The sequence below is a fragment of the Ascidia mentula genome, chromosome 1 (assembly GCF_947561715.1).
Source record: "Ascidia mentula chromosome 1, kaAscMent1.1, whole genome shotgun sequence".
Lineage (NCBI taxonomy): Eukaryota > Metazoa > Chordata > Ascidiacea > Phlebobranchia > Ascidiidae > Ascidia > Ascidia mentula.
In genome coordinates this window covers 1,992,457-2,018,503 of record NC_138566.1, presented here as the reverse complement: position 1 = coordinate 2,018,503, position 26,047 = coordinate 1,992,457, and the positions used below count along the sequence as shown (strand labels likewise).

Here is a 26,047-nt window from a genome sequence, read left to right as displayed (position 1 = left end):
ACGCCATCCCAGAAGCTAGAAGAATCTAAAAGAAAAGTAATTTTAATCTAAACACTCTGGGTCCAGAGACAGTTAGGGTTTCTACTAGGTGTATCGGAACATCCATTGGTGTTTGCCACATGCCGTGTATTTCATCTCAATAGCACCACCTACCGACTTGTGACATACGCATACGAATGCAGAAAAAGGCTCCGGCGGATTCGGAGTTGCATTGCAAGCACATCCATGACTGCGAGTGAGACGCAGTGTTGCATACATAACAAATTATTAAATGTTCCGTATCAGCCTTATGTCTACGAACTAAATTCTCTTTATTTGGCACTCTTTAAGAAGACTGATTTTTGTATTGAAAAATGCAAACTATCTTTCGCGAGTACATCACTCTTTATCAAGTATAAATAAAAACAAAACGATACAAAAAAACAAGCGCAAGGTGGTAAAAAAAGGCACTATGAAGCGATAAGCTAGCGTTAGCATACGAAATTAACATACCAACGCCAAACTGAGTGAATTTACGCCCAAGGGCTTAGACAGAGTTGAACAGAACCGAATCAAGGAGACAGAGATAGAATCACGCAATCCAAACATAGAACTACTTCACAGCTAGCAACATACCCATAAAAAAGCGGAGAACAAAGCAAACTATTGTTTAGCGGTGATCAAGGCAAGGGAGATTACTGAAAGACAACACAGGACAGTTACGGGAAAACTAAACGTATCTCAGCGACCAAACCAAACACTTTCAAACTAGCCAATAAATCATTTGACAACACAAACGGTTGCTTGGAGATTAATATGACGCCAAAACGGCTGGATACCATGTCGCACAAATGGAAACTAAACAGGTTTTAAGATTAATATGAGGCCAAAACTGCTGGATACCATATCGCACAAATGGAAACTAAACAGGTTTTAAGATTAATATGACGCCAAAACGGCTGGGAAATTATATCGCACTAAAGACACAAATCGCGTAAATAAACAACCGTTGCTATCGCTACACTTTGAAATGAAACACGCTTGACAAAACGAGCTAATGCCTTTACCCAAACCAAGTGGAAAGACATTCCGAACAATGACAAACTGGCCATGCAACCTAAGTCCATAAATGAAAACGTTGATATGTAGCTAAAACTACGCTACAATGAGTGCCAACAATGACGGGCGTATATCAATAACCTGTGTTTCAGAGTGATTTCTATTTCACCATTACGACTTTATATTCTTTTTGATGCGCCCGATCATTCTTTTTGAATGTTGTTAAGTTTCTGACATCCAAAGGTGACAATACTACCAATGGATTGAACAATAAGGTGTGGAAAGTTACAAAGTAGTGTAAATTATTTCTTCGTTACAATTGTACATCCCAGATATATGCCGATTTTGTTGATCACAAAACAAACACATATTAAACAGCAACAACAGTCGCATTATAAACTGGTTGGTCAAGATCAAAAGCATGTGTCCAGTCATCTGAGATTGGATCGTAAACTTCAACTGGTGTCAGGGTCTGAATGAAACCCCTAAACACAACCAGAATTAATGTGAGTTTAGTTAAACATCAGGAAATTATTACACACTGAAACTGACAAAAACACATATGTCCTGTTTTTTTTATTACTAGTATTGGGATGTAAAATTTTGTTTTTTTTGGTGGGGCAGATTGATTGTGCGCAAATCACACACTTACATATATTGTCCCAGTAACTAAACACCTTAAATTATCAGTAACAGACCCCAACGTAAACCTCACCCCAATCCACCCACAACATAAATCCTCCCATCAATAACACAAGCAGAGTGACGGAAGCGAGATTCTAGGAGAGGAGAAACATATTTCCATTTGTTGACTCTGGGTTCGTATTCTTCAACTGTTTGCTGGATGCCACCATCACCAAAACCTCCTGTCAGATTTAAATTAAAACTTTTTTTCAGAGTTTTCTTATTTTTGTTTTTGTATTTAAGTTAAATATTTGTTTTTGTAACTTTAATTACATCATGTGTGAATTAAGTAGTACTATTTACTGTTGTAAATGTTGCCATGAAGATATTTTGATGGTTTTTGGTTTAAAACTAAACCAGTAATTTGAGTTAATTCAAAAACTATTTGTCAAGAATAAACAAACTACAAGAATAGCAAGAAAATAACAAACCTTCATTCAAAATATTATGAAATTGACTGAAGTTACCTCACATTAATGGATGGAATCCAGGAAATAGGAAAAAGTTTCAAAAACTACTAGTTTTAGTTAATATGTAGCTTCTGATCACTAACCAATTGCATAAATCTTCCCTCCAATTTCTTCACATGCAAAATCCTCTCTTGCTTCATTGAGGGAAGCGATTCTTGTGGAGGTTTCAACACGAACATCACGGAATTCACATGATTGTAAGAGTTTTCTGCTATCATCCCTTCCGCCCACAGAATACAAAACATCTGAAGAAATTTCCAAATCGCTTGTGTTAATATTTGTTGTGACGTCATATTACGATTATGTGGTATGTTATGTAACAGTCAATGAGGTAAGCACTGCGTTTAACGTATAAACATGGGACAGTTTAATATCAAGATGTAAATAAAAAATAAATAACATGATGGCTGATATTCACGAACTCAGTAAGCGTGCAAATAATTATTTTAACATGGGTTTGATTTTATTAAAGTTATTTTTTTGCTTATTTTACGAAAAAAAAAACGAAACTCATGCATCGAAACGAAAACTCATGCATATGACGTCATCACTAAGTAAACAGTTTTGCGACTCTATGGAATATTTGTGAGAAATAAGTGAGTGACTATTATGGGGAGTCTAAAGTTTAAACCGATTTTTACATGGTTGCCTTCGATTGTCATGGAAATGAAGCCTTCTGTATAACTTTTGAGAGTTTCAAAACATATTCTTACTGCCAATTGAACACATTCCATGTGCATATCTTGGTTGCAACATGTTGGCACCAATTACCCATCTGTCTTCGTCTATGGTATAAATCAAGTAGGATGATAATGCTTTGCGATCTCCAATATGACCCCCGGAGAGGTAAAGTTTCTCTACAACATGGAATTGTCAATAAAATAGATTGGGTAACAACAAAACTGGCTTCCTATTAAAGTTTTGGATGTTTGCAATCATGAATAAAATCACTTCTGAAACAAAAAGTTGCTCCCACATGACAAAATATAGCAGAATTCAGGTAATTATTCTTACTATTGCAAAGTTGCAGACAGGGTGTGTACATGCACAGTTTCGACCTGTAAGGTCTCATCAGTGCAGCTGTTGAGTGGCACTGTGCTAGCTTTACACTAGCAGGCACACTAGTCTCCACTTTGTGGTACCTTTCGGTCAATATCGATCTGCAGGGTACCCTATACTGAGTACCAAACAACAGATACGACGAACCACCGTGGAGCGCACTATGGCCAAACGGATGTACTTGGTATGTGCAAAAAAAGCCATAATATTGCAAAGCTGCAGCAGCTATTTCATTTCATTTCAAAGGTATTTCATTTTTTTTAATTTTTATTGTTCAATTATAGCAACTGACCTCCAACAACAGCAGATGCAGCATTCTGTCGACCTTCACACAAATCAGCAAATTTCATCCAGCGATCACTTCTTTCCAAATTCATCATCTCACAACTTTTTGTTCGACGGTCTCCACCCATTACATAAACTGTGTTTCCAACTTTGGCTGAAGTTGAGTTACCTCTTTCTGAGTTCAGATTCTACAAATAAAAATGGGAAACTTTGTATGCATTTCATACCTCAAATGTTAATCCAACTCAATATTTTTGTTGGGGTTGAAATATAATTTAACAGTGGTTTTCATCCTGGTAGTTTTCTTATGTCTGCAGGCAGCCAATGTATTTGCAAAGATTTTTTCTTAAATTTTGAAACTGTCAAAAGGAAATATCACAATTGAGCTCACCCCTGATTGTGATGCAACAATTTTTCTCCTATATTTTTGTGATTTTACGTAGATTTACTTGTATTATGTTGCTGTTGCTCCCAAGCATATTGTATTTGAATTAATCTGTACTGTTAATCTATGATTTTACAAATAAACGGATTTGCTTGTGCAATAAACAAGTTGAAATAAATGGGGTTTACAGGTTTACGGTACTGTGAAGCTATTTTTAACATTAAAATGCAACCAACTGGTAAATGTTCATGTTGTTTTGTGGTAACGTTCCATTCCACACAATCTTGTGATTTATGGCCACCAATGAGAAGAAATCCTGACAAATCTGCAACAAATTTTTATATTGGGAATTTAGAGGATTTCTTTTACTTGTTGAGCTTTGAGGTTTGGTGATTGGAGATTCAGAGTTACTTTCACCTGTCAAAACATTATCACTTACATATCCACATGTGAATAAGTAGTACACATAGTAAGCACTAAATTTGTGTTACTTTTCATTATGTTAATGTGGTTATAAGTAAATGAACCATCACTGCATATCAACAAGTGTTGAAATATAATAGATGACAAATTCAGTTTATTTTAAAATCCATCCATTAACCTCAATTCAATACAGAAAAATTCAAAAAGTAAAATTTCACCAAAGTGTATTTTTCACCTGTATAACAAACATCACACTAACTTTATATATGTTTTATAAGAAACAAAAAGCAAGTATTTAAATTTGACATATTCCATTTTTATCAGGCAACATAAGATAAAGATGCATAAACCAGCAAACCCATGTTAACCAGGGACGACATTTACTTGGTGTCATATCATGAGGTTGACGTGTATGTAAAGTAAATTACCAGAAATCAAACGACCCACGAAGCAACACCAAAAGGGCAAAATGGTAAAAAAACTTCCGCTGATCATTGAGGTGGATGCGCCTGATTTATCATGAAGTATGTCGTCGTTACGGTTGGAAACGTTTCAAGTTCGTTCCTTTCTAATTTTAGGAAACAATAACTTGGCTATAATAGGTCGCAAGTTAGTGCCAGGTGTATGTACCTTGGGGAGGCGATAAAGGGTTAGAATGGCGGCAGATGTTGGATGAATGCGACTGTTGTCATCACGCAACAAACACACCGGCTAGAAGAATATGCAGCTGGAATGATTTGCGACATATATCAAAATTTGGTTAAATTTGAGAATCATTCACGCTAAAGACAACCTCAACAACGCCAAAACATGTTATAATTATTAGTTCAACTCATATTCTCTGATGCAACTATTTGTCTAAAATTGCGTCGCGTAAATAAAAGTATCATGTGGACAATGCAATAATCAAACAATGCAAAGCAATATACAAAATCAACCGATACCACGCATTAAAGGTTTACTTTTGCTAATTTCTTACTAGCACAACCTGGCGGCCATATTGTAAGAAATGCATCGTGTTGTACAAACAACTTTAAAGAGTACAGAATGGGCTTGAATCTGCACATTGACTGCGATAAAACATCTTTAAGCGTATATTACTGACTGAATTTTGGAAATTTCTGAATCGTTTCCTAACGTAGTAACAGGGAGTTGGTGAGATGATTGTTCGAATATTTAGAATAGGGCGATAATGCAGCCATTGCTCAGCAACTATCAATTTGCCAATAATCAGGGACAAAGCCGATATCCACAATATAAGGCGATTTTCCTTTGGCAATTTTTGCGCTACTGTTTTATAAAAGATGCTTTTTAATCGTTTTCAATTGTAAACTCTAACACCTGAAAAATAACCTAGTCTTTTATAATATATTTGATCTGGCACAAAATTCTTTTGTTAAAAATATCTTGAATATTTGAAATGATAAGGTTAATTCAAGGACAAAATTATTCATTTCTACCCAATCTTGAGACAAATTTTTGCATTGTATGAAAGCACGATTAATTATATAAATATTATTATATGGTAGTTAACAGTAATTTGTTATATTCTAATTCATAAGACTATAAGGAGCAGTTAGGACTTTAGTTTTAGCACTAGTTGGAAAAACATGTAATGTTTGGTTACAATACCTCTATTTTGTGATGGACTGGGTTGTATCTGGTTTATTTGCATCTGGGCAACTTCAGCAATTGCTAATTCATCTGAAAACAGAAGCAGTATAATTTACATTATGATTGTTTTTGGAAGTAGCAATACAGCAAAATTCCCAATTCCAAGTGTTTTGTTTGCTTGCATGGGTAAGATAGGCTTTAATTCTGCTTTTCAAAACAATCTCCTTACTCAGGTTTGTACAAATTCCAGTTTGGCGAGATTTCTTATCGACTCTCCAAACATAATTTTGATTCAATTTTTAAACATCATTCGGAATTGTAACCTTCTAGTCAATGATAAAAGCATGTAAAGGATATGAATTACAACTGGATAAATAATGTATCTCAACCTGATGTTGGCAGATGCAATTTAGACTGTGAAGGTAGATGGCCACTGTTTCGAGACCTGTAAGGTCTTATCAGTGCAGCTTGGTGTGAATCTTGGAAAGCAAAGACTTCCACTTGGTGGAGAATATATACAATCGCCGTCATCTGTTGGGCACCAAAATAGTTATGGAGAAACACTGTTTGGTCGATAAAGTCGTCACACCAAGCTGCACTGATGAGACCTTCTAGGTCGAAAGAGTAGCCATCTGTTTGCAGCTCACAGAAATTATTTACCTACTGTTTTGCAATAATTTATGCCATGACAATTTTACTTGACAAAAAAATTTGTTACAATTGCTGTTACTACCTCTTCCACTTCTTCCTGGTGATGGGTTGGACAAGTCATCATTCACTGGAAGATTTCTTTCACTGGGTGGGTTTTGGGGTGTGGCATGACTTGCAGATTGTCCACTTGTATCTTATGACACAACAAACCAATATATGAAATATATGGAAAAATGAATTAAGTATAACTTACATCAAGGTTTTTCGTAGGAGTATTTCTGTCAGAAATTTAACAAAACTCGCAATCCAAGGTTTTCGTTTGCTGGCATGGTTGCACTAGATTTAATTAAACTCTTTGGAACAATGCCAGAAAAGGCCAAACATAGGGGTGTGAAATATTTTTAGTTAAGGGGCATGTGTGTTGTGCCATAAAGTTTGTCATTCAAACTTAATACTTTGCCATGTATTGATCAATTTTATGTCTTTAACACAGTGGAAATCGGTTACTAATTCCAACAATCACATAAACAAGGTAATGAAGTGGGTGGGTCAAATGTCCCTGACATAACAAGCAATAATACTTGCCTTGTCTTTGTGGAGGTTGTTGTGTTCGATCTCTTAGTTGACTACTTTCCCCATCTAGTGGATCAATTACTGGACCGACATCTACAAAAAAATATTTTCATATAAAAATTGCACAATTATGAAACAAAAAAGTAGCACCATTCCACAATAAATGCCTTAAAAAAAATCATGCAAGACTTACCATGAAACTTCCATGTCTGTGTAGAAAACTGGCTGAGTGGAACAGTTGGATAGTGGGTTGCTGTTGGATCCACAATATGCATGTTTCTTGCAGCATTTAATACTTGCTGCAAAATTACTGTGGGATCTTGTTTGGAAAGAAGTTGTTGGAATTCATCCCGAATATCAACCATGTCTGGACGTTGATTTGGATCTTGATCCCAACATCTGATCATCGCTCTTTCCATCACATTAACTATTTCTCTGTTGTCTGCATTGCTTTGCTCTTTTAGGCTTTGTATTGCTTCACAGTCAGGTCGTAGACCCTGCCTAATTTTGTTCCAGAATCCTTGTTCTGACTGGTATGGTTGTTCACGACTTAATATCTCAAAATAGATGATACCACAGCTATAAGCATCCTGTTCTTGTTTTGGTCTTGCATATTGAAGAAGCCTTTCTGGTGCTGCATAGTAAAGTGTCAACCATTGTGATTGTGTTTGACCAGGGAGTTGAGTTGTTGATCCTGACGTCACTTGGACCAACCTAGCACATCCAAAATCACCAATTACACAATGCAAGTCAGGTGTGATAAAAACATTTTCTGGCTTTAAATCTAAGTGAACCAATCGCTTGTTGATTCCACAGTTGTGTATGTAGGCAACTCCTGATGCTATTTCAGTTGCCATGCGAAGAATCAAACCAGGGCCCAGTTCAATATCTTCATCCAGGAGTAGAATTCTTAAACTTCCACCTCCATAGAATTGCATTACAATCCCAATTGCTCCTGGCCACTTGGTGTATCCATGTACAGTTGATATGTTGTCATGACGAGATCGCAGTAAATTCTCATATTCACGTCTGAATCTGCAAGAAATTACACATAATTATGTGCAAATAGCTTTCCACTATAAGTTGGTGTTAAATGTCACAATAAGCAAACGTTTCAAACACAGATGCATTCACCATTGGTGCAACTATTAAATGACTGAGACTGACTGCACTATCTGTGCTCACCAACAGGAAGATGGATGAAAAGATGAGCAAGAAAACAAAATCATAATGATGACAGAGTGAGAATTTACAAGGCAGTGTCACAATAGAAATTCATGCATCACCAAGCAAAGCAGTGATGCATTTAAGTTAAATTTATGGTTGAATGAGCGCACATGTTCCTGCTGTTGTCATGGCAAATTTTACGGTGTTTGGGGGCAGTTTTAGTGGGGTTTTGGGTTATTTCAATTAGGTAGTTACTTGCTGGTGGGTGCTGCTGAAAACTATGTTGAAAATGGAGCAAAAAATTCAGGCTGTATTTGTGGAAAATTGAATCTTTTAAGTGGCCGATCATACGCGATTTTATGAAAGATCCATCCCACATCTACAAATTTTGATCAAAATTAGCCTCCGAAAAAATGGTTTAGCCACACCCCTAGGGCCATTTGCCCCCCTGGTTACTCAGTACTTTGGTAAAAAGAGCAACAAAAAATGGAACTGGATTTTGCAGAGAAATGAATCGTTCAAATACCCACTCATTTGCATTTTTTGTAAGTTCCAACTCTTCTCTATGCGATGGCATCAAATTTAGTTGCTGAAAAAGTGTCAAAGCCCTCCCCCCAGGGCTGTTTATACCCCCCTGTTGGTCATATGATCTTCCAGGAGGCCCAACAAGTCCTTGCTCTGTACAGTCTCATCCAGGAGCAACATTTTTTTAAACTTTGTAGAATTTTAGGTCCCTATGTAAGTCACAAGACCCATCAACTGTCATTTGGAAACAAGCGGAACAGTCGCTAGATGCATTACAGCTGAGGGCCTTAAAAACAGGATTTCTCCAATTTAATACCCATATAGGTCCTGTAATGTTAGATGTTAGGTCTTTTTGAAATTTAAAGTTTTTTTTTTTTGCATCAGATCTATTAGAATATGTGGTGATGTGATGTTTACCAGTTGACTTTGCTTCTGTCTGCATGTTGGCAGCTGGTGCAATCGCCTCTGTCATTTAACTATTACACCAATGATAAACTTACTGATGTTTGAAACATCTTTAAATTTTTACAAATAAAGTTAAATAATGAAATGCTGCCATTAAAAATATTGGCAAACGTATGAAACCACAATCTTACGTTTTTTCAAACTGATATTGTTCATGTTCTCCACCAGTGAATTTTAAACACTTCACAGCAACAAATCCAACTTTTTCATGTTTTCCAAGCAAAACTCCACCAAATGCACCTTGACCAACAATGCACAGCTTGATGTCACACTTTATGTTTTCAGCTTTGAACTCTCTCAACTAGAAAGTTTTGTATCAATGTAATTACAACATAATTTTTGGGTTTGTATAATACATTCTACGTAAACAACTGCGCCATACTTACAATATTAATTACTTCATGATCTTCGTTAGAATAGGCAAAAGCCATAATTCAGTGTTCCCCAGCTACATTTATTCAAAAGTTTGAAATTCCAAAAATCCTAATGTTACCCTGGACACAAGTTATATACATGTTTGATCACCCAATTTAAGATAAAACTTTGTTGTTACAGCAATAATTTATAATACAAAGTAAACCTATCCACATTTGAATTGTCGCTTTTACAAGCTCGAACGTTTGCCTTACTTCACAAAAACGTGAGCAGGCGTGACGTTTTCTTGGAGTGAAACAGCTGGCAACTTATTTGTGTAAAATGACTCCAAAGCAGTTTCTACGCGTTGACTGTAGCATGCTTCCAGCAACTAACTCTTAACCCAAGAATGCAGGATTTAATAAATTTGGAGCTCTTTAGACAGATCTCCTGTTGCTATAATTACCCATGGTAACTGAATTACGTAAGTAGTATATTGCGATTTGCCAAATCCAAACGCAATTGTCACCAAAGGAAAGCAACTTATCAAGAAAGTTAACAAAATTTGGACACGGGTTACTGACGTCGCTGTAGTGGAAATCTGCACAGAGGAACGACGTCACGGTCAGCAGCTTGTCAGTAAAAATTCCTTTGTTACCTTACCCCCTAACCCAGCAAACACATATCAACCAGGGACGACACACGATTATTTTTAATCTATGATCGCGAACATTTAAGTAATATGTTTTAAGCAGAAATACGACTCAACCAACGATATGTTGGTTCCAAACTTCTGGTGTAATATCATGGGATTGACGTGTATGTAACGCTCTGCATCGCATGAAGTAAATTACCAGAAACCAAACGACCCACGAAGCAACACTGAATGGGCAAAAAGATAAAAAAAACTTCCGCTGATCATTGAGGTGGACGCGCCTGATTTGTCATAAAGTATGACGCTGTTACGGTTGGAAACGTTTCAACTTTCGTTCGTTTCTAACTTTAGGAAACAATAACTTGGCCATAATAGGTCGCAAGGTAGTGCCAGGTGTATGGACCTTGGGGAGGCGATAAAGGGTTGGGATGGCGGCAGATGTTGGATGAATGCGCCTATAGTCCTCATCTGACAGGGCAGCATGGACTTGGCTATAACTTGGTTGCTCGCGCACGCAACAAATACAACCGCCAGTAGAATATGTAGCTGGAATGATTTGCGACATATATCGAGAATTTAGCGAAGTTTCTTATTATTACATCACAATGAAAGTGGAACAATTCACGCTAAAGACAACCTCAACAACGCCAAAACATGTTATAATTATTAGTTAAATTCATATTCCCTGATGCAAGTATTTGTCTAAAATTGCGTCGCGTAAATAAAAGTATGATGTGGACTTTAATCAAACAATGCAAAAACAATATATATACAAAATCAACCGATACCACGCAGGTTAACTTATGTAAGTTGTTCAGGTGGTGACTGGCCACGAAGTGTGTTAAACGCTAAACGATGTTGTCGCAAACAATATATTTTGTCTTACTAGCACAACCTGGCGGCCATATTGTAAGAAATGCATCGTGTTGTACTAACGACTTTAAAGAGTACAGAATGGGTTTGAATCTGCACATTGACTGCGATAAACCAAACATCTTTAGGCGTATATTAATTACTGACTGAATTCTGAAAGTTTCTGAATAGTTTCCTAACTCAGTAACAAGGCGTTGGTAAGACGAATATTTAGCACACGGCAATAATGCAGTTATTGATTAGTAGCTACAGTTCTAAGCACAATTAAACGTTAAATCTGTTGCTGTGGTAAACAAATCACCATCAATACAAGTAGGTAAGTACCTACTGGAACAAAGTCCTTAAAATAAGAACGGCAGTCAAGCGAATATCGGTTAGCGAGAAAACCGTTCGACATTCCAAAAGTTAACAAAGGTATTCCATCCTTGGTAAGTTCGCTTATATTGAACGATTACGTGTGTTAACATGAGAAACCAAACCCAACGCCATTCCAGAAGCTAGATTAGAATCTAAAAGAAAAGTAATTTTAATCTAAACACTCTGGATCCAAAGACAGTCAGGGTTTCCACTACGTATATCGGAAGATCCGTTGGTGTTTGCCAGAAACCGTGTATTTCATCTCAATAGCACCACCTACCGACTCGTGACATACGCATAGGAATGCAGAAAGAGGCTTCGGCGGAGTCGGAGTTGCATTGCAAGCACATACATGACTGCGAGTAAGACGCAGTGTTGCATACATAACAAATTATTAAATGTTCCGTATTAGACTTATGTCTACGAACTGAATTCTCTTGCCTTGGCACTGATTTTTGTATTGAAAAATGCACACTAGCTTTCGCGAGTACCTCTCTCTTCATCAGGTGTAAATAAACGCAATACGATACAAAAAAACATTCGACAAGCATCTTAAATTTCTGCAATAGCTTGCCCAAATTGAGAAGGTAGCTGGTTAAACACACGCCAGGACCGCGCAAGCGACCGCCAATGTGAAATTACGTTACCTCTGTCAATATAATCTTGTTAGCTACATGATCTTTGGCATTTGACGCAGTATATCGCGAAGGTTGTATTGAAATGTTTTGGGTATTATTGACCACAAAGGTCACTGTTTACTTTGATCCTTTAAATTCGTTTATAAAACTGATATAAAATGATAGAAAACCCTGGTCCAGCAGATGATTATACCATATACGTTTATACTGACGCAACATTGGCACGTTAACGTACAAAAACTATTATAGTTTATTGCGGTATAGTTTATTGCATTGAAATATATCTGACGCTAATTGAAAAGGTAAACAACTGCGTCATAATATTCAGGAAACTTGTCATGTGTTTAATCATTTAGAAAAAGAATCCCACGCACCGAATGTTTACTTCTGTGCTTTTAACAGCAAGGTAGTAAATGTGTTCGAAATGCAGGCAGCCAACAAATTAATTGTAGTGTTTTAATAAATAAACAGTGTTTTGTGTTTGTGTATTTTTCGCACACGCGATTTATCAACGAACGCACTTTGCTCTGGTGACGTAGAGTATACAGAACATAATACAGCAATAAACAGGCCTCAGCACAACCTTTACGTGTTGAAGCAGATGATGCTTTGTTCGTTGCTTTATTGTGATGAAGTAGGCTACTATGTCTATTTATTTTCCGTATGGAAATCCATGGAAAACGGTGCAAAACTTTTCAAGTCTGTTCCAACATTTTATTAAACACTGTTTTTTTTCCTGTTCGACAAAACTTCAAACCCATGAAATATTCTATATTATTTTTTAGAAGTATTTTCCTGGACGGATAAATAATAATATGCGCTGTAGTAATTTTTGCAATGCTGCAAAAAATAACATTAGAGAGGCAGCAGCGTCTTGAATTAGATTGCTCTGCAATATTACGCCCTCTATCCAAATAACTAAAGTTTCAGCAAAACAGGGAATTACCCAAAATGAAAAGTTAGTTACGATGTTTGTTTATCTTGAACCATAGCGGAGATGAAATAATAATGTTTCCCAACAGCAGCTGTTGGGGGCAACGCAATGAACTTTTTTTGAAAAGTCTTTTTTAATAACTTGTTCCCTGGATGTTTAGTGAATTTCTTTTACAAATAATATTACAACTCACTTGTGTTTACCAATAAAGGTATTACTAGGTTGTGTACAATATGTTGCTTTCAGCCAAAAAAGACATCAGAGAAACGAATGAAGTGATATGGCAATAATCATTCTGCAAAAACAACATCAACATTGCACGGGTATGTAATTATTACAAAGTGTAATATTTACTATTTTGATTTTTTGTTTATCATTCTCTAGAAATGCAACTCTAACAGACCTGGATGGCATGTTAGTTGATGTTAAAATATTGATAGTCAGATAGCTTTTAATCAAATAAACACCATCACATCACCCTGCGCCAGTCAGTGATGGATTTAGAGGGTTGTAAATTGTGGTCAATTTCTCGCCATGCAAGGAATGAACACTGTGGCCAAGTGAAATGAGATAATTTACAAGGTCAATTGCGGACATTTCCCACATTTTGGCAGTGCCAGAACAAGATAAACACTTATAATTGCATTTCAATCCTTTGATAGAAGCTTTGTGAATATTGTAGGGTATTTGTCTTAACAATTACATACACTGTTAACTACAGTTTTGAGCCTTAATACAGTTTTTACACAATGATATACTGTAATAAGTCACAGTACATTCTTTTGTGGATTTTATTATACTTTTATCTAAACATTTGTCATTGTTTATCATTAAAGATATCGAGACTCAACTAAAAACTGCTTTGATGTTATGTTGGAAGCTGATGGAGAAAAGTTTGAAGCTCACAAATGTGTTTTGGAAGCAAAACTTGAATGCAAATGACTTGTGTTATGATAGATGAAAGCAATTAAACTTGTTGTACGGCAATGGCGAATCTGAATTCAAGTGTTTCCAAACATCTGCCGTGTGATGAACACTAAAAAACTTGGTTCGAAAACATTTTGTAAAACAAAAAATAGTTCTTTGTATGAAAACTTTATTTGTGGATGTTTTTCTGCGAATTTTCATTGTAACAAAGCACAGGAAGTTGCAACAAACTTAAAAGTAAAAAATAAATAAAAAACAATATTTTTGTTCCAGGAGTGACAACAATGACACGCATATATCAATACGCAATGTTCAGAGTGATTTATATTTCACCATTACGACTTTATATCCTTATTGATGCGCCCGATCATTGTTTTTGAATGTTGTTAAGTTTCTAACATCCAAAGGTGACAATACTAGCAGTGGAAAGTAAAAAGATAGTGCAAATTATTCCTTCATTACAATTGTACACCCCTCATATATGCCAATTTTGTTGCGCACAAAACGAACACTTCTTAAACAGCAACAACAGTCGCGCCATAAACTGGTTTGTCAAGATCAAAAGCACGTGTCCAGACATCTGAGGTTGGATCGTAAACTTCCACTGATGTCAGTTGGCTCCTAAATAAAATTAAAATTATTGCGTGTTTAGTTAAAAATCAGGAAATTGTTACTCAACTGACAACAACATACATGTCCTGTATATTTTTATTTTTGGGATGTAAAATTTTGTTTTTTTGGTGGGACATGTTGTTTGTGCACAAATCACACACTTACATGCATTGTCCCAGTAACTGAACACCTTAAATTATCTGTAACAAATCCCATAGTGATGTCACAATTACTAGTACAAAACATTCAAACGTAAACCTCAACTCGATCCAAACATAACATAAATCCTCCCATCAATGACACAAGCAGAGTGACGGCGACGAGGGTTTAGGAGAGGAGAAACATATTTCCATTTGTTGACTCTAGGTTCGTATTCTTCAACTGTTCGCAGGTAGTAACGATCCCAACCTCCTATCAGATTTAAAGTAAAACTTTGTCCAGGGATTTCTTAGCTTATGTTTTGTATTTAAGTGAAATATTTGTTCATGTAACTTTAATTACATCATGTGTGAATTAAGTAATATTAATTACTGTTGTAAATCTTACACTGAAGATATTTTGATGGATTTTGGTTTAAAACTAAACCAGTAATTTGAGTTAATTCAAAAACTATTTGTCAAGAGTAAACAAACTACAAGAAAAGCAAGAAAATAACAAACCTTAATTCAAAGTATTATGGAATCGACTGAAGTTACCTCACATTAATGGATGGAATCCAGGAAATAAGAAACAGTTTCAAAAACTACTAGTTTTAGTTAATATGTAGCTTCTGATAACTAACCAATTGCATAGATCTTCCCTTTCATTTCTTCACATGCTAAATTCCATCTTGCTTCATTGAGAGAAGCGATTCTTGTGGAGGTTCCAACACGAACATCACGGAATTCACATGATTGTAAGGGTTGCAAGCCATCATCCCATCCGCCCACAGAAAACAAAACATCTGAAGAAATTTCCAAATCGCTCGTGGTAATATTTATTGTGACGTCATATTACGATTATGCTGTAATGTTACGTAACAATCATTGAGTTAAGCACTGCGTTTAACGTACAAACAACGGGCAGTTTTGTATCAAGATGTAAATAAAAACTAAATAATATGAAGGTTGATATTCACGAACTCAGTAAGCACGCAAATAATTATTTAAACATGGGATTGATTTATTAAAAGTTTTCTTTTGCTCATTTTGCACGAAACGAAATTAAAACTCATGCATATGACGTCATCACTAAGTAAACAGTTTTGCGACTCCACAGAATATTTGTGAGTAATAAGTGAGTGAGTATTGTGGGGAGTCTAAAGTTTAAACCGAATTTTACATTGTTGCCTTGCATTGTCATGGTAACAAATGCCTTCTCTATAAGTTTTACAGTTTTTCAAGCATATTCTTACTGTCAATTGAACACATTCCATGTGCATATCTTGGTTGCAACATGTTGAAACCAATTCTCCACCTGTCTTCTTCTATGGAATAAATGAAGTAGGATGAAAATGGTTTGCGATCTCCAACACGACCCCCGGAAAGGTAAAGTTTCTCTACAACATGGAATTGTCAATAAAATAGATTGGGTAGCAATAAAACTTGGTTCTTATGCAACTTCTGCAATTGTCAAATTAGCATAACAAAGTACCACCCACATGATCAAATACAGTAGAATTCAAGTAAGTAATCTGTGTATTTACCCAGATTGCTTAGTACATAATTTAACCATTGTTTTTCTTCGTATAACTCTGTTATTACACACTATAATTTCTTAAACTGTCTTTTACAATTTGAATATGGTGACCTTGTTATGAACGAACCCAAGCATAACATTTCTACCTAAACATACCTAAGTGCACAGATTTTATTCTGTTGCATAAATATATGGGGTCGCAAAATGTAATTTAGGTGTCATGAAACATTAACATATTGGTTCCAAAGATATTTGCTTTTTTTAAATTGTTTTGTTCAATCATAAAACTGACTTCCAATAACAGCCAATGCAGCATACTGTCGACCTTCACACAAATCAGCAAATTTCATCCAGCGATCACTTCTCTCCAAATTCATCATCTCACAACTTTTTGTTGGACCACTTCCACCCATTACATAAACTGTGTTTCCAACTTTGGCTGAAGTTGAGTTAGCTCTTTCTGAGTTTAGTTTCTACAAATAAAATTGTGAAACTCTGTAAATATTTTATATCTCAAATTTTAATAAACTTTAATATTTTTATGGGGTTCAAATATAATTTTAAAAGTGTTTTTTCAACATAATAACTTTCTTATGTCTGCAAGCAGCCAATGTATTTGCAAATATTTTTCTTTAAATTCAAAACTCTTAAAAGGAAATATCACAATTGAGCTCACCCCTGATTGTGATGCAACAATTTTTCTCCAACATTTTTGTGATTTTGCATAGATTTACTTGTATTATGTTGCTGTTGCTGCCAAGCTTATTGTATTTGAATTAATCTGTTATTTTAGCACAAATAAATGGATTTGCTTGTGCAATAAACAAGTTGAAATGCATGGTGTTAACAGTTTTAAGGTACTGTGAAGCTATTTTGTACATTAAAATGCAACCAACTGGTAAATGTTCATGTTGTTTTGTGGTAACATTCCATTTCACACAATCTCTTGATTTATGGCCACCGATGAGAAGAAATCCTGACAAGCCTGCAACAAATTTTAAAATGTTAGGAATTTGAATGTTCGTAAAAAAGACACCACTACAGTTAAGTGCACTGCCTACCCCATAGGAGCTTTAATTGAAAATACAAACAACCAAAAACTGTACAGAAGAACTGACTGTTCTCAAACTGTGCATTGCAATCCCATGGCTGTTTCATGAAAATTTTAAATAGGAAAATCAAGTTAGGAAAATGGGTCAAACAACAAGTTAGTCCCCTGTAACAGAAAATTATAAACATTGGAACAAAATGTCGTGATAGGTTTGTGAATAGTGAGTAGCTAGTGCACCACACATGAATATTGATCTGAACATTTAAATATCCTACTTTCACCTATGCAGATATGTTACCCATGTTTAATGAAAACAATGAGGTTTCTTTTAAAATACAAATACCCATTTCATTTCTTCCTGGTGATGGGTTGGGCAAGTCATCATCCACTGGAAGGTTTCTTTTACTGTGTGGGTTTTGGGGAGTAGCGTGACTTGCAGATTGTCCACTTGTATCTTAAGATATGTAAGTCCATTGAAATACAACAAAATACAGACACAAAAAACAAAATTATTATTTGCATGATCAGAAACATAGTTATTTAGTCTGGGTAGTTGTTGACATGTTTTTGTGTTATATTATTTTTATATGAATCAGTTTCCTGTAAAGGTTACGTCAAATTTGGTGACAATAACATCTGCTTTGTGAATGGGCAACTCAGTGAAACATGCAGTGCTAACATAAAAATGCTATACAATTTACATCAAATGTGTTTAGGATCTACTTTTGGAGGAAATGCAACAGAATTTCCATATGTTCATTTGCTGGTATCAGTGATTTCAAAACAATCTGGCAATTATCTCCAACAAAAGAAGCAATCCATCATAATGTCACAACACAAAATTCTTGCCTTGTACTTGTGGTAATTGTTGTGCTCGTTCAACTGGCTGAATGTTGCCCTCAAGTGGTTGAATCATTTCAGTTTCTACATGTACAAACAAAAACACTCATCAATTACAAGTACAGTGAAAACAACTCATATAAAAAATAGCGGGGCACACAAACAACGGCATTTGATTGTTTGTAAACCCAACCAGTTTAAATTTTGAAAGTTCTTACCAACTGGAAGTTTTGGATTTGTGACATCACTTGAATCCATTGCAGTCCACATACTTTCTCCTGTATAACAAACATCACACTAACATTAAATTTCTGTTATCAGCTTGCAGTTTTTATTGCGTGAAATTTTATTTGCATTCACTTTCATATTAATATTATCATGCATTTGGTTTTATTTAACACTTGCCTTGTGCTTGTGGTAATTGGTGTTCTCTCTCAATTTGATGATTATTGCCCCCAAGTGGTAGTAGATTAACGTCAAATCCAACATCTGCAAATTGAAATATTTGGTCAATATAGACAAGCAACGTGGAGCCAATAATATGATTTCTGTGAGCTGCATACAGATGGCCACTGTTTCATCATATAAGGCAGTGTTTCTTAACCTTTTTTGGATCACGAACCCCTAAAACATTCTTTGAAAAGCTATGGACCCCTTTGCAAGAAACACATTGCAAATGTCGAAAAATTTAAATTCGTGGACAGCGAAACCTTATGGACAGAGGAAAATACGTGGATTTCCGGAATAATTGTATTTCGTTTCATGGACCCCTTAATGCATCTTCTCGTACCCCTTGGGGGTTCATGGACCGCAGGTTAAGAACCTCTGATATAAGGTCTCATAAGTGCAGCTTGGTGTGAATCTTTGAAGGCAAAGATTTCCAGTTTGTGGTGAATATACAACCACTGTAACCACTGCAAATTGCTGTTACTACCTCTTCCACTTCTTCCTGGTGATGGATTGGGCAAGTCATCATCCACTGGAAGGTTTCTTTCACTGGGTGGGTTTTGGGGTGTGGCGTGACTTGCAGATTGTCCACTTGTATCTTGAGACATAATAAAACAGTAAATCAAATGTATGGAAAAATGAACTATGTTTAATTTAGATCAATGTTTTTCGGGAAAGTGTTTTTGTAGGAAATTTCACAAAACTTGCAATCCAAGGTTTTCGTTGCTGGCATAGTTGCACTAGATTCAATTCAACACTTTGGAACAACGACAAAAAAGGTCAAACATAGGGGTGTGGAACATTTTTAGTTAAGGGGCTTATGTGTTGTGCATTCAAACTTATACTTGCCTTGTCTTTGTGGAGGTTGTTGTGTTCGATCTCTTGGTTGAATATTTCCCCACTGTTGAGGATCAATTACTGGACCAACATCTACAAAAAATCATTTTTAAAGAAAAATTGCAAAATTATAAAGCAAAAAAGTAGCACCAGTCCACAAAAAAATGCAATGATGCAAAACTTACCATGAAACTTCCATGTCTGTGTAGAAAACTGGCTGAGTGGAACAGTTGGATTGTGGGTTGCCGTTGGATCCACAATATGCATGTTCCTTGCAGCATTTGCTACTTGCTGCAAAATTACTGTGGGATCTTGTTTGGAAAGAAGTTGTTGGAATTCATCACGAACGTGGACCATGTCTGGACGTTGATTTGGATCTTGATCCCAACATCGGATCATCGCACTTTCCATCAAATCAACTATTTCTCTGCTGTTTGCATTGCTTTGCTCTCTTAGGCTTTGTATTGCTTCACAGTCAGGTCGTAGACCCTGCCTAATTTTGTTCCAGAATCCTTGTTCTGACTGGTATGGTTGTTCACGACTTAGCATCTCAAAATAGATGATACCACAGCTATAAGCATCCTGTTCTTTTTTAGGTCTTGCATCATGAAGAAGCCTTTCTGGTGCTGCATAGTAAAGTGTCAATCCCTGTGATTTTGATTGACCGGGGAGTTGAGTTGTTGATCCTGACGTCAGTTGGACCAACCGAGCACATCCAAAATCACCAATTATGCAATGCAAGTCAGGTGTGATGAAAATATTTTCTGGCTTTAAATCTAAGTGAACCAATCGCTTGTTGATTCCACAGTTGTGAATGTAGGCAACTCCTGATGCTATTTCAGTTGCCATGCGAAGAATCAAACCAGGGCCCAGTTCAATATCTTGATCCAGGATTAGAATTCTTAAACTTCCACCTCCATAGAATTGCATTACAATCCCGATTGCTCCTGGCCACTTGGTGTACCCATGAACAGTTGATATGTTGTCATGACGAGATTGCAGTAAATTCTTATATTCGTGTCTAAATCTACAAGAAATATAAATAATATGTTGAACTATCTTGACTTTGTGTTAGTTCATTCACTACAAAAATTATTAATAAGTCACAAAAATTTGTTTAAAAGCACAATTTTACGTTTTTTCAAACAGATGTTGTTCATGTTCTCCACCCGCGACTTTCAAACACTTGACAGCAAGAAACCCCACTTTTTCATGTTTTCCAAGGAAAACTTTGCCATAGCTACCTTGACCGACCACGCACAGATTGATGTCACAAAAGATGTTTTCAGCTTTAAATTCTCTCAGCTGAAAAATACAACAGTTAATTACACGACATTCAATGCGTACAGCTGTGTTATACTTACAATATCTAGTCCTTGTCTGTCATCAACAGATGAGGCAAAGGCCATCGTTATATTTCTTACCCTCAACTCAAAGATTAATTGCATTTAGTTTTCATTGTGCAAGCTGAGTGCTACACCCCCTACTAGAGCAAAACTAAATAGGAAAGTTGAGCCTGATCCAAATAAGGCCTGTGATTGTTTGCAGACTGCCATGAATACGAGTTGGTCTTATTGGCTGAATGCGTCCTAAAGGTTGCCTGGCTCTGGCTAAGATGCTCAATATTTCCTGGTTTTAGTTATAGATTAACATGTACTTTTAACGATTTGGGAATCTTTGTGCGTGCAATAAAACTTCTATTGGCCTCTTGTCATTAAGTTTTATTGCATGACAAACATCAATTCCATTCAACTGGGGTACCTGTGTTCAGTTCAAGGAATTTTGCTAATGCAACAAAGGTTAGCACTAAACATTCGAATTAGAGCTAAATATTGACCAAGGTCAGTTTAACAATGTTCAGGGTTTGAGGTTGGGAAAATGTGTTCTGCATGTTTTTTTTTGCATACAAACAAAATCCCCAAATTCGGTGCAGAAAAAAGTAATGCAAAATTGCACATAAACATTTGTTTTAAGCCTGATGCTACATGGTTAGTGGGATATCAGTAACAATCACTCTTATCAGACACTTTTGTAATCTCAAGTTAAAAAAGCGCTGCAGCACATGTTTTTAAACAAGCATTGTGCAAATTGATGGTAACATCACGCGAGCAGCAATAATGATGGCTAATCAAATCCATTCAACATTGTTGTAGAATGCAATGAGAACAATGCAGTCAAGCAACTATCCTATATTGCATACAGTCAACAACAACTTAAAAAACATCCTAAAAGCCCCTGGTATTAATATTTGTTTGCCATCTAAAAAACATAACTCAAAGCACATCAACGCATGAATTCTATATAAAAACTGATAATTCCGGTTTAAACAAAAGCAAATAAATTTGAAACTTGCAAAGTTACTGCAGTACGTTTTCAAGTTATCCATAAATTACACAGCAAAACAAGATGTTAGCGTCAGATTTCTGCTGAAAGATATTCAAAAAGATGGCTTTGAAGTTGCATCTTTCTGATATACACACGCTTGAATGCTGATGTTCAGGGCTTTAACTTTCGTGCCTGCAAAATGTTCAAGCATTAATCAATCTTATTCACATATTTGACATCAACAGAAAAGTAAATCGGCATTTTTTTCCACAAAATAATGTTAACCACTTACTTGATCCACTGATATTCCAGTTGGTAAACCTGATTGGCCCACAAACCACCTTTACCATCTACATCGCATGCCTCAGAACATTTGCCATATTTCTTGTAAGTTTTGTGTGCGTCCTTGGCACCAGCGCACCATCCCCCATCTTGAATTGCAACCATCCGGTATCCACTCCTTGCACCAGCTTCGACGCACTTTGCTATTGCATTGGTACGATTTCTATGGCTGTCCATCAAAACATTAACCAAGTTCTCGAGTGTGGGTATTGCCCGATCCGGGGTGTCCCTCCAACATCCCATGTCACAAGTTTCAACTAAAATAAAAAAATTAGTTTGGACCAAAATCGTAAAAATGGTATCAGCAAGCGATTCAGAATTCCAAATAAGTGCACAAGACCCAAAAGTAAAGTTGTTTATCTCACAACAGGTAAAACTTGGTGATTGGCAGTATTAGTCGCGGGCCCGACTCATATTCCAAGAAGCAAACCTGATCGGGATTCGTGGCCAGGATATCCTGGGTTCGAATCCTGGCGCAGCCAAAAAAAGGTAAAACCACAACATTGAAACAAACATCAAACAATTGATACCTTTCACAACCCGGTAAATCTGATAGACTTGGTTAGCGAGAGGTCCACCTTTGCCATCGTTTTGGCATGCATCTGACGGTCCGTACCTTCTATATGTTGTCAGGGCACTCTTGGAGGTGTAGCACCAGCCACCATTCTAATCATTAAACATAAATTTAAGCTGGGCAGTGCAAGCCTCATGGAACTTTGACCAAACACTGAGGAAATTCTTGAAAAAATGTGTGTTCGTTTCTCGAAAAATAATAAACATACGAAATTTTTATTCATTTAAAATAAAAACAGCGAAATATTGCATCAACACAAATGTTGTCCGATTTCTTGCAATTTACCCCAAACATGTAACGATTCCCAATCATAATTTAGTTACTTGCCTGAACAGCAAATACATCGTATCCAAGCAGGTGAGCGACCCTCGCACACTTCTCAACGGCGTCCAAACGCAAATGACAAGGATCTCGTAAAAGGGGATATCCCTCGGCAGTTCCTATTGCTTACTCATGCGTGTCGTTCCAGCATCCAAGGTTGTCGTACAAGACTGCACAGAAACATGTTTGAATTGAAACGATTCCAATTTTATCGGAATCAGAAAGCCAGCTTTTAGTTACAACTTAAAACTTACTTGTGTAATAGGATTTGTCCGAAGCCACACACACAAATATGACACCAAACCCAAGGCTAATAGTGACAGCCTAAGGTTAACCCTTATACCTTTTCAACACGTAGCACTGCAGCTTGACAATGCAAATGATGACGTCACTCTGAGCTATCGACGCTGCTGTCATGCTACACGCCTCTGGCTTGTTACTTGTTGTTGTTGCTTCTGTTTCCCTTCTGCCTTTCAGTCCTTTATTAACTCGACGCTGTACTGATGATGAACCAAGTATAGGTTCGAAACGTTTACTTAAAATGATTAACAGCATCTTAGCTTTGGCTTTTTTATTCAAAGTTATTAACTCCACTTATTTTGCACCCAACGTTTCTTAACTTTTGGGTTTGCACGAACTGGAATATTTGTCAGTTTGTTACATCCCTAATCTTTTCCAGAGGCCCCCTAACATAATTAAGCTGTGGCAAATTGTTTTTAAACAGCTTGTGGCTTATGTTGGCAGTCCTACAAAACCTTGGTAGTGATAATTTATTAAACCCCCTTTGATAAACTGCAAAATAAAGCAATAAATTTATAAGATAGTTTAATCAATTTAAATATTGTCTTTTTGGGACTGGTACAGACCCAATTTTTATAAAATCATAATGCAGTCTCTATGACCTCATCAATGCTTGTTGTTCACTTTATGTAACTCCACCATTATGTTGTGGTAATCGACTGCTTGGTCATTAGATACCAGTTTCTTGACAACCTGCAACACATATAGATTCAAATACCAATTTTGTGGTGTGTCTTTGATATCCCCTATTTTTAGAAAGAATGGCGGCTCTTAATACAGGCATCGTGTTAAGCTTTTGTATTAACTTTACTGTTTACATAACTGGAACACAAATCACTTAAACCGTAACATAACAACTTTAATTCGGTGTGTAGTTGAACACATGCTATATACTTACCGGTATTCCGATTTATTTCAAACCACAACACAATCAATTTGAAGCCTTTTGAAAGTCCCACAACAATTTAACAAAACTTCACATTTCAAATTTCGTGCTGCAAAAACTTGAATGCAAATGAGCTGCGTTATGACGGATGAGAGCAAATAACATTGTCGTACGGCGATGGTGGCGATAGTGAGTGCAAGGCGAGTGTGTTTAATTTCAACCTCTTAAATATGACCGAACGAATAGAAGTAAAGAATAGCGTTTATTGTTGTAGGCGTGTATTTAAAACACTCTTTAAATTCCTACTACTTGATGTGTCTTATCATGTTCCGCAAGGGCAACTTTGGCTGAACCTTCTGATAAGGTGCAGAAGGTCCTGTCAAAGTACAATATATACAACCAATATAACGGATTATATTCTACAACCTCAAATGAAAAATGATTCCCTGTCATTAGACATTCGCCCTCATTCAAATCAAATATAACTCTGTTCACATTTTACATCCCTGGGTTACCACTATCACCACTCCTCTACCACATATCAGTTCCTATTCGTGGTTAAATTTATATTTGTTTTAAACCACTGTGTATCCCTAAAACAATGTTTTACTGCCGTTCCGCACAACCTTCAGATGATCCCGACCTTCTCCGATTTACGTCACCACGATTGGACTGTCCTCGTTTCAGGTCTGTCGATGTGGATCCAAGGAAACGTTCTTTAAACCGGGTTGGCAAATGTGTTTGATAGGTTTTGTTTTGGCCAGCACGGTCGGGTGGCCACTCTGCTGTCCTTCGCGAGGAAATCACCTTCTGTTGGGCGCTTGACATGAGTCCAATCTTTCTTTCGCCTTATTTAAAGCCTTTTGTTGATAATAAACTTGCCTGTGGAATTTAATTAAAACACATTCTATCTACAGGATATATCGATACGGTGTGCGATCGACAGCCTACCAGAGGCCTTTGGTTCAAATTGATCCAGATTTCATTCATCAATCACATCTATCTACAGGATTTGCAAATTCCTACATAACGTCAATGAGTAAGAACCAAGCGCAAATTTAAAAAATAGTTTTGCATAATGAAATACTATCAGGGAATTTAACGTTTACAAAACGGGCTTAATAACGGCTGGATTAATGATAATATTTCTGTGTTGTTGCAGTAGTGGTAAACCCCGTCTTTATTTGCGCAATACATGCACCTTAATCAGGCTTCAAGCGATCACAAAGTTTACAAACTTTCTTTTAAGGCAACTGCAATATTAACTAACCGATTTATAACGCACATGTTACTTTAAAGTTTGTTTAACAGCAGTTGGAAAGGATTGTGTTGTTATGAAAGAATTATCGGAACCAGAAGTAATCGATCAGCAAATTTAGCGAGCAGCGTTGTTGTTATGGCAACGTAAACGAGAATACTCCAAACAAATACCTTTGTGGGCGTCACTAAAACAGCGCTGGTGATACACATATTTTGCAGCTACACCATTGTGATGGATTAATAACGGTTTTGGTACAAACAGAAGAACACTAGACAACAGAACGCAGGCGTGATGCACAAAACATTTTTTTAAGGTTTTCCTTTGTCAGGGAGCAGTTGGTTTATTTTCCTTGGACCGCATTATTCTTGCACCGAATATCTTTGTGGAATGACCGTCTTTTAAATCTCACCAAAATTATCCCTTATTAAACCATTAACCGTGTAAACGTAACAACATATGTGGTCTTGCAAGCGAAGAGTCAACCCTATGCCTACCCC

The 26,047-nt window shown here is 36.4% G+C and overlaps 2 protein-coding genes and 1 pseudogene across 3 annotated transcripts; all 3 read right to left on the bottom strand.

Moving 5' to 3' along the window:
• Window positions 1-340: 340 nt before the first annotated feature.
• Window positions 341-9,835, bottom strand: LOC145905282 (uncharacterized). Its single transcript, XM_082992439.1, has 12 exons — window positions 9,726-9,835; window positions 9,471-9,640; window positions 7,376-8,217; window positions 7,195-7,275; window positions 6,692-6,802; window positions 5,977-6,048; window positions 4,158-4,246; window positions 3,544-3,724; window positions 2,906-3,049; window positions 2,276-2,437; window positions 1,754-1,904; window positions 341-1,523 (listed from the first exon to the last, which is right to left on the bottom strand). Exons 1-12 carry the CDS (start codon window positions 9,768-9,770, stop codon window positions 1,409-1,411), a joined length of 2,163 nt encoding a protein of 720 aa, XP_082848565.1. The 5' UTR covers window positions 9,771-9,835; the 3' UTR covers window positions 341-1,408.
• A 4,158-nt stretch (window positions 9,836-13,993) lies between these two features.
• On the bottom strand, window positions 13,994-20,950 carry LOC145917777 (uncharacterized). The gene is made up of 13 exons (XM_083003056.1): window positions 20,906-20,950; window positions 20,677-20,846; window positions 19,727-20,568; window positions 19,554-19,634; window positions 19,192-19,302; window positions 18,663-18,746; window positions 18,476-18,535; window positions 18,267-18,341; window positions 17,761-17,871; window positions 17,263-17,351; window positions 16,659-16,839; window positions 15,471-16,226; window positions 13,994-15,100 (listed from the first exon to the last, which is right to left on the bottom strand). The coding sequence occupies exons 1-12, from the start codon at window positions 20,948-20,950 to the stop codon at window positions 16,057-16,059; spliced, it is 2,019 nt and encodes a 672-aa protein (XP_082859182.1). The 3' UTR covers window positions 13,994-15,100; window positions 15,471-16,056.
• Window positions 20,951-21,383: 433 nt separating this feature from the next.
• Window positions 21,384-25,117, bottom strand: LOC145917774 (uncharacterized; annotated as a pseudogene). Its single transcript, XR_014405724.1, has 8 exons — window positions 24,900-25,117; window positions 24,599-24,665; window positions 24,028-24,096; window positions 23,358-23,427; window positions 23,110-23,273; window positions 22,739-22,874; window positions 22,159-22,465; window positions 21,384-22,058 (listed from the first exon to the last, which is right to left on the bottom strand). The product of XR_014405724.1 is annotated as an uncharacterized LOC145917774 (transcript).
• Window positions 25,118-26,047: the final 930 nt, after the last annotated feature.

Coding starts and splice junctions, on each gene's coding strand:
- LOC145905282 (XM_082992439.1), bottom strand. CDS start 9,770: ATGGCTTTTGCCTATTCTAACGAAGATCATGAAGTAATTAATATT. Junction 7,276..7,375: donor ACAGACATGGAAGTTTCATG/GTAAGTCTTGCA, acceptor ATTTTTTTGTAG/ATGTCGGTCCAGTAATTGAT. Junction 1,905..2,275: donor AGGGAAGATTTATGCAATTG/GTTAGTGATCAG, acceptor TAAATCTGACAG/GAGGTTTTGGTGATGGTGGC.
- LOC145917777 (XM_083003056.1), bottom strand. CDS start 20,950: ATGGCCTTTGCCTCATCTGTTGATGACAGACAAGGACTAGATATT. Junction 18,536..18,662: donor CCAATTACCACAAGCACAAG/GCAAGTGTTAAA, acceptor TTTGTTATACAG/GAGAAAGTATGTGGACTGCA. Junction 18,342..18,475: donor AAATCCAAAACTTCCAGTTG/GTAAGAACTTTC, acceptor TTGTACATGTAG/AAACTGAAATGATTCAACCA.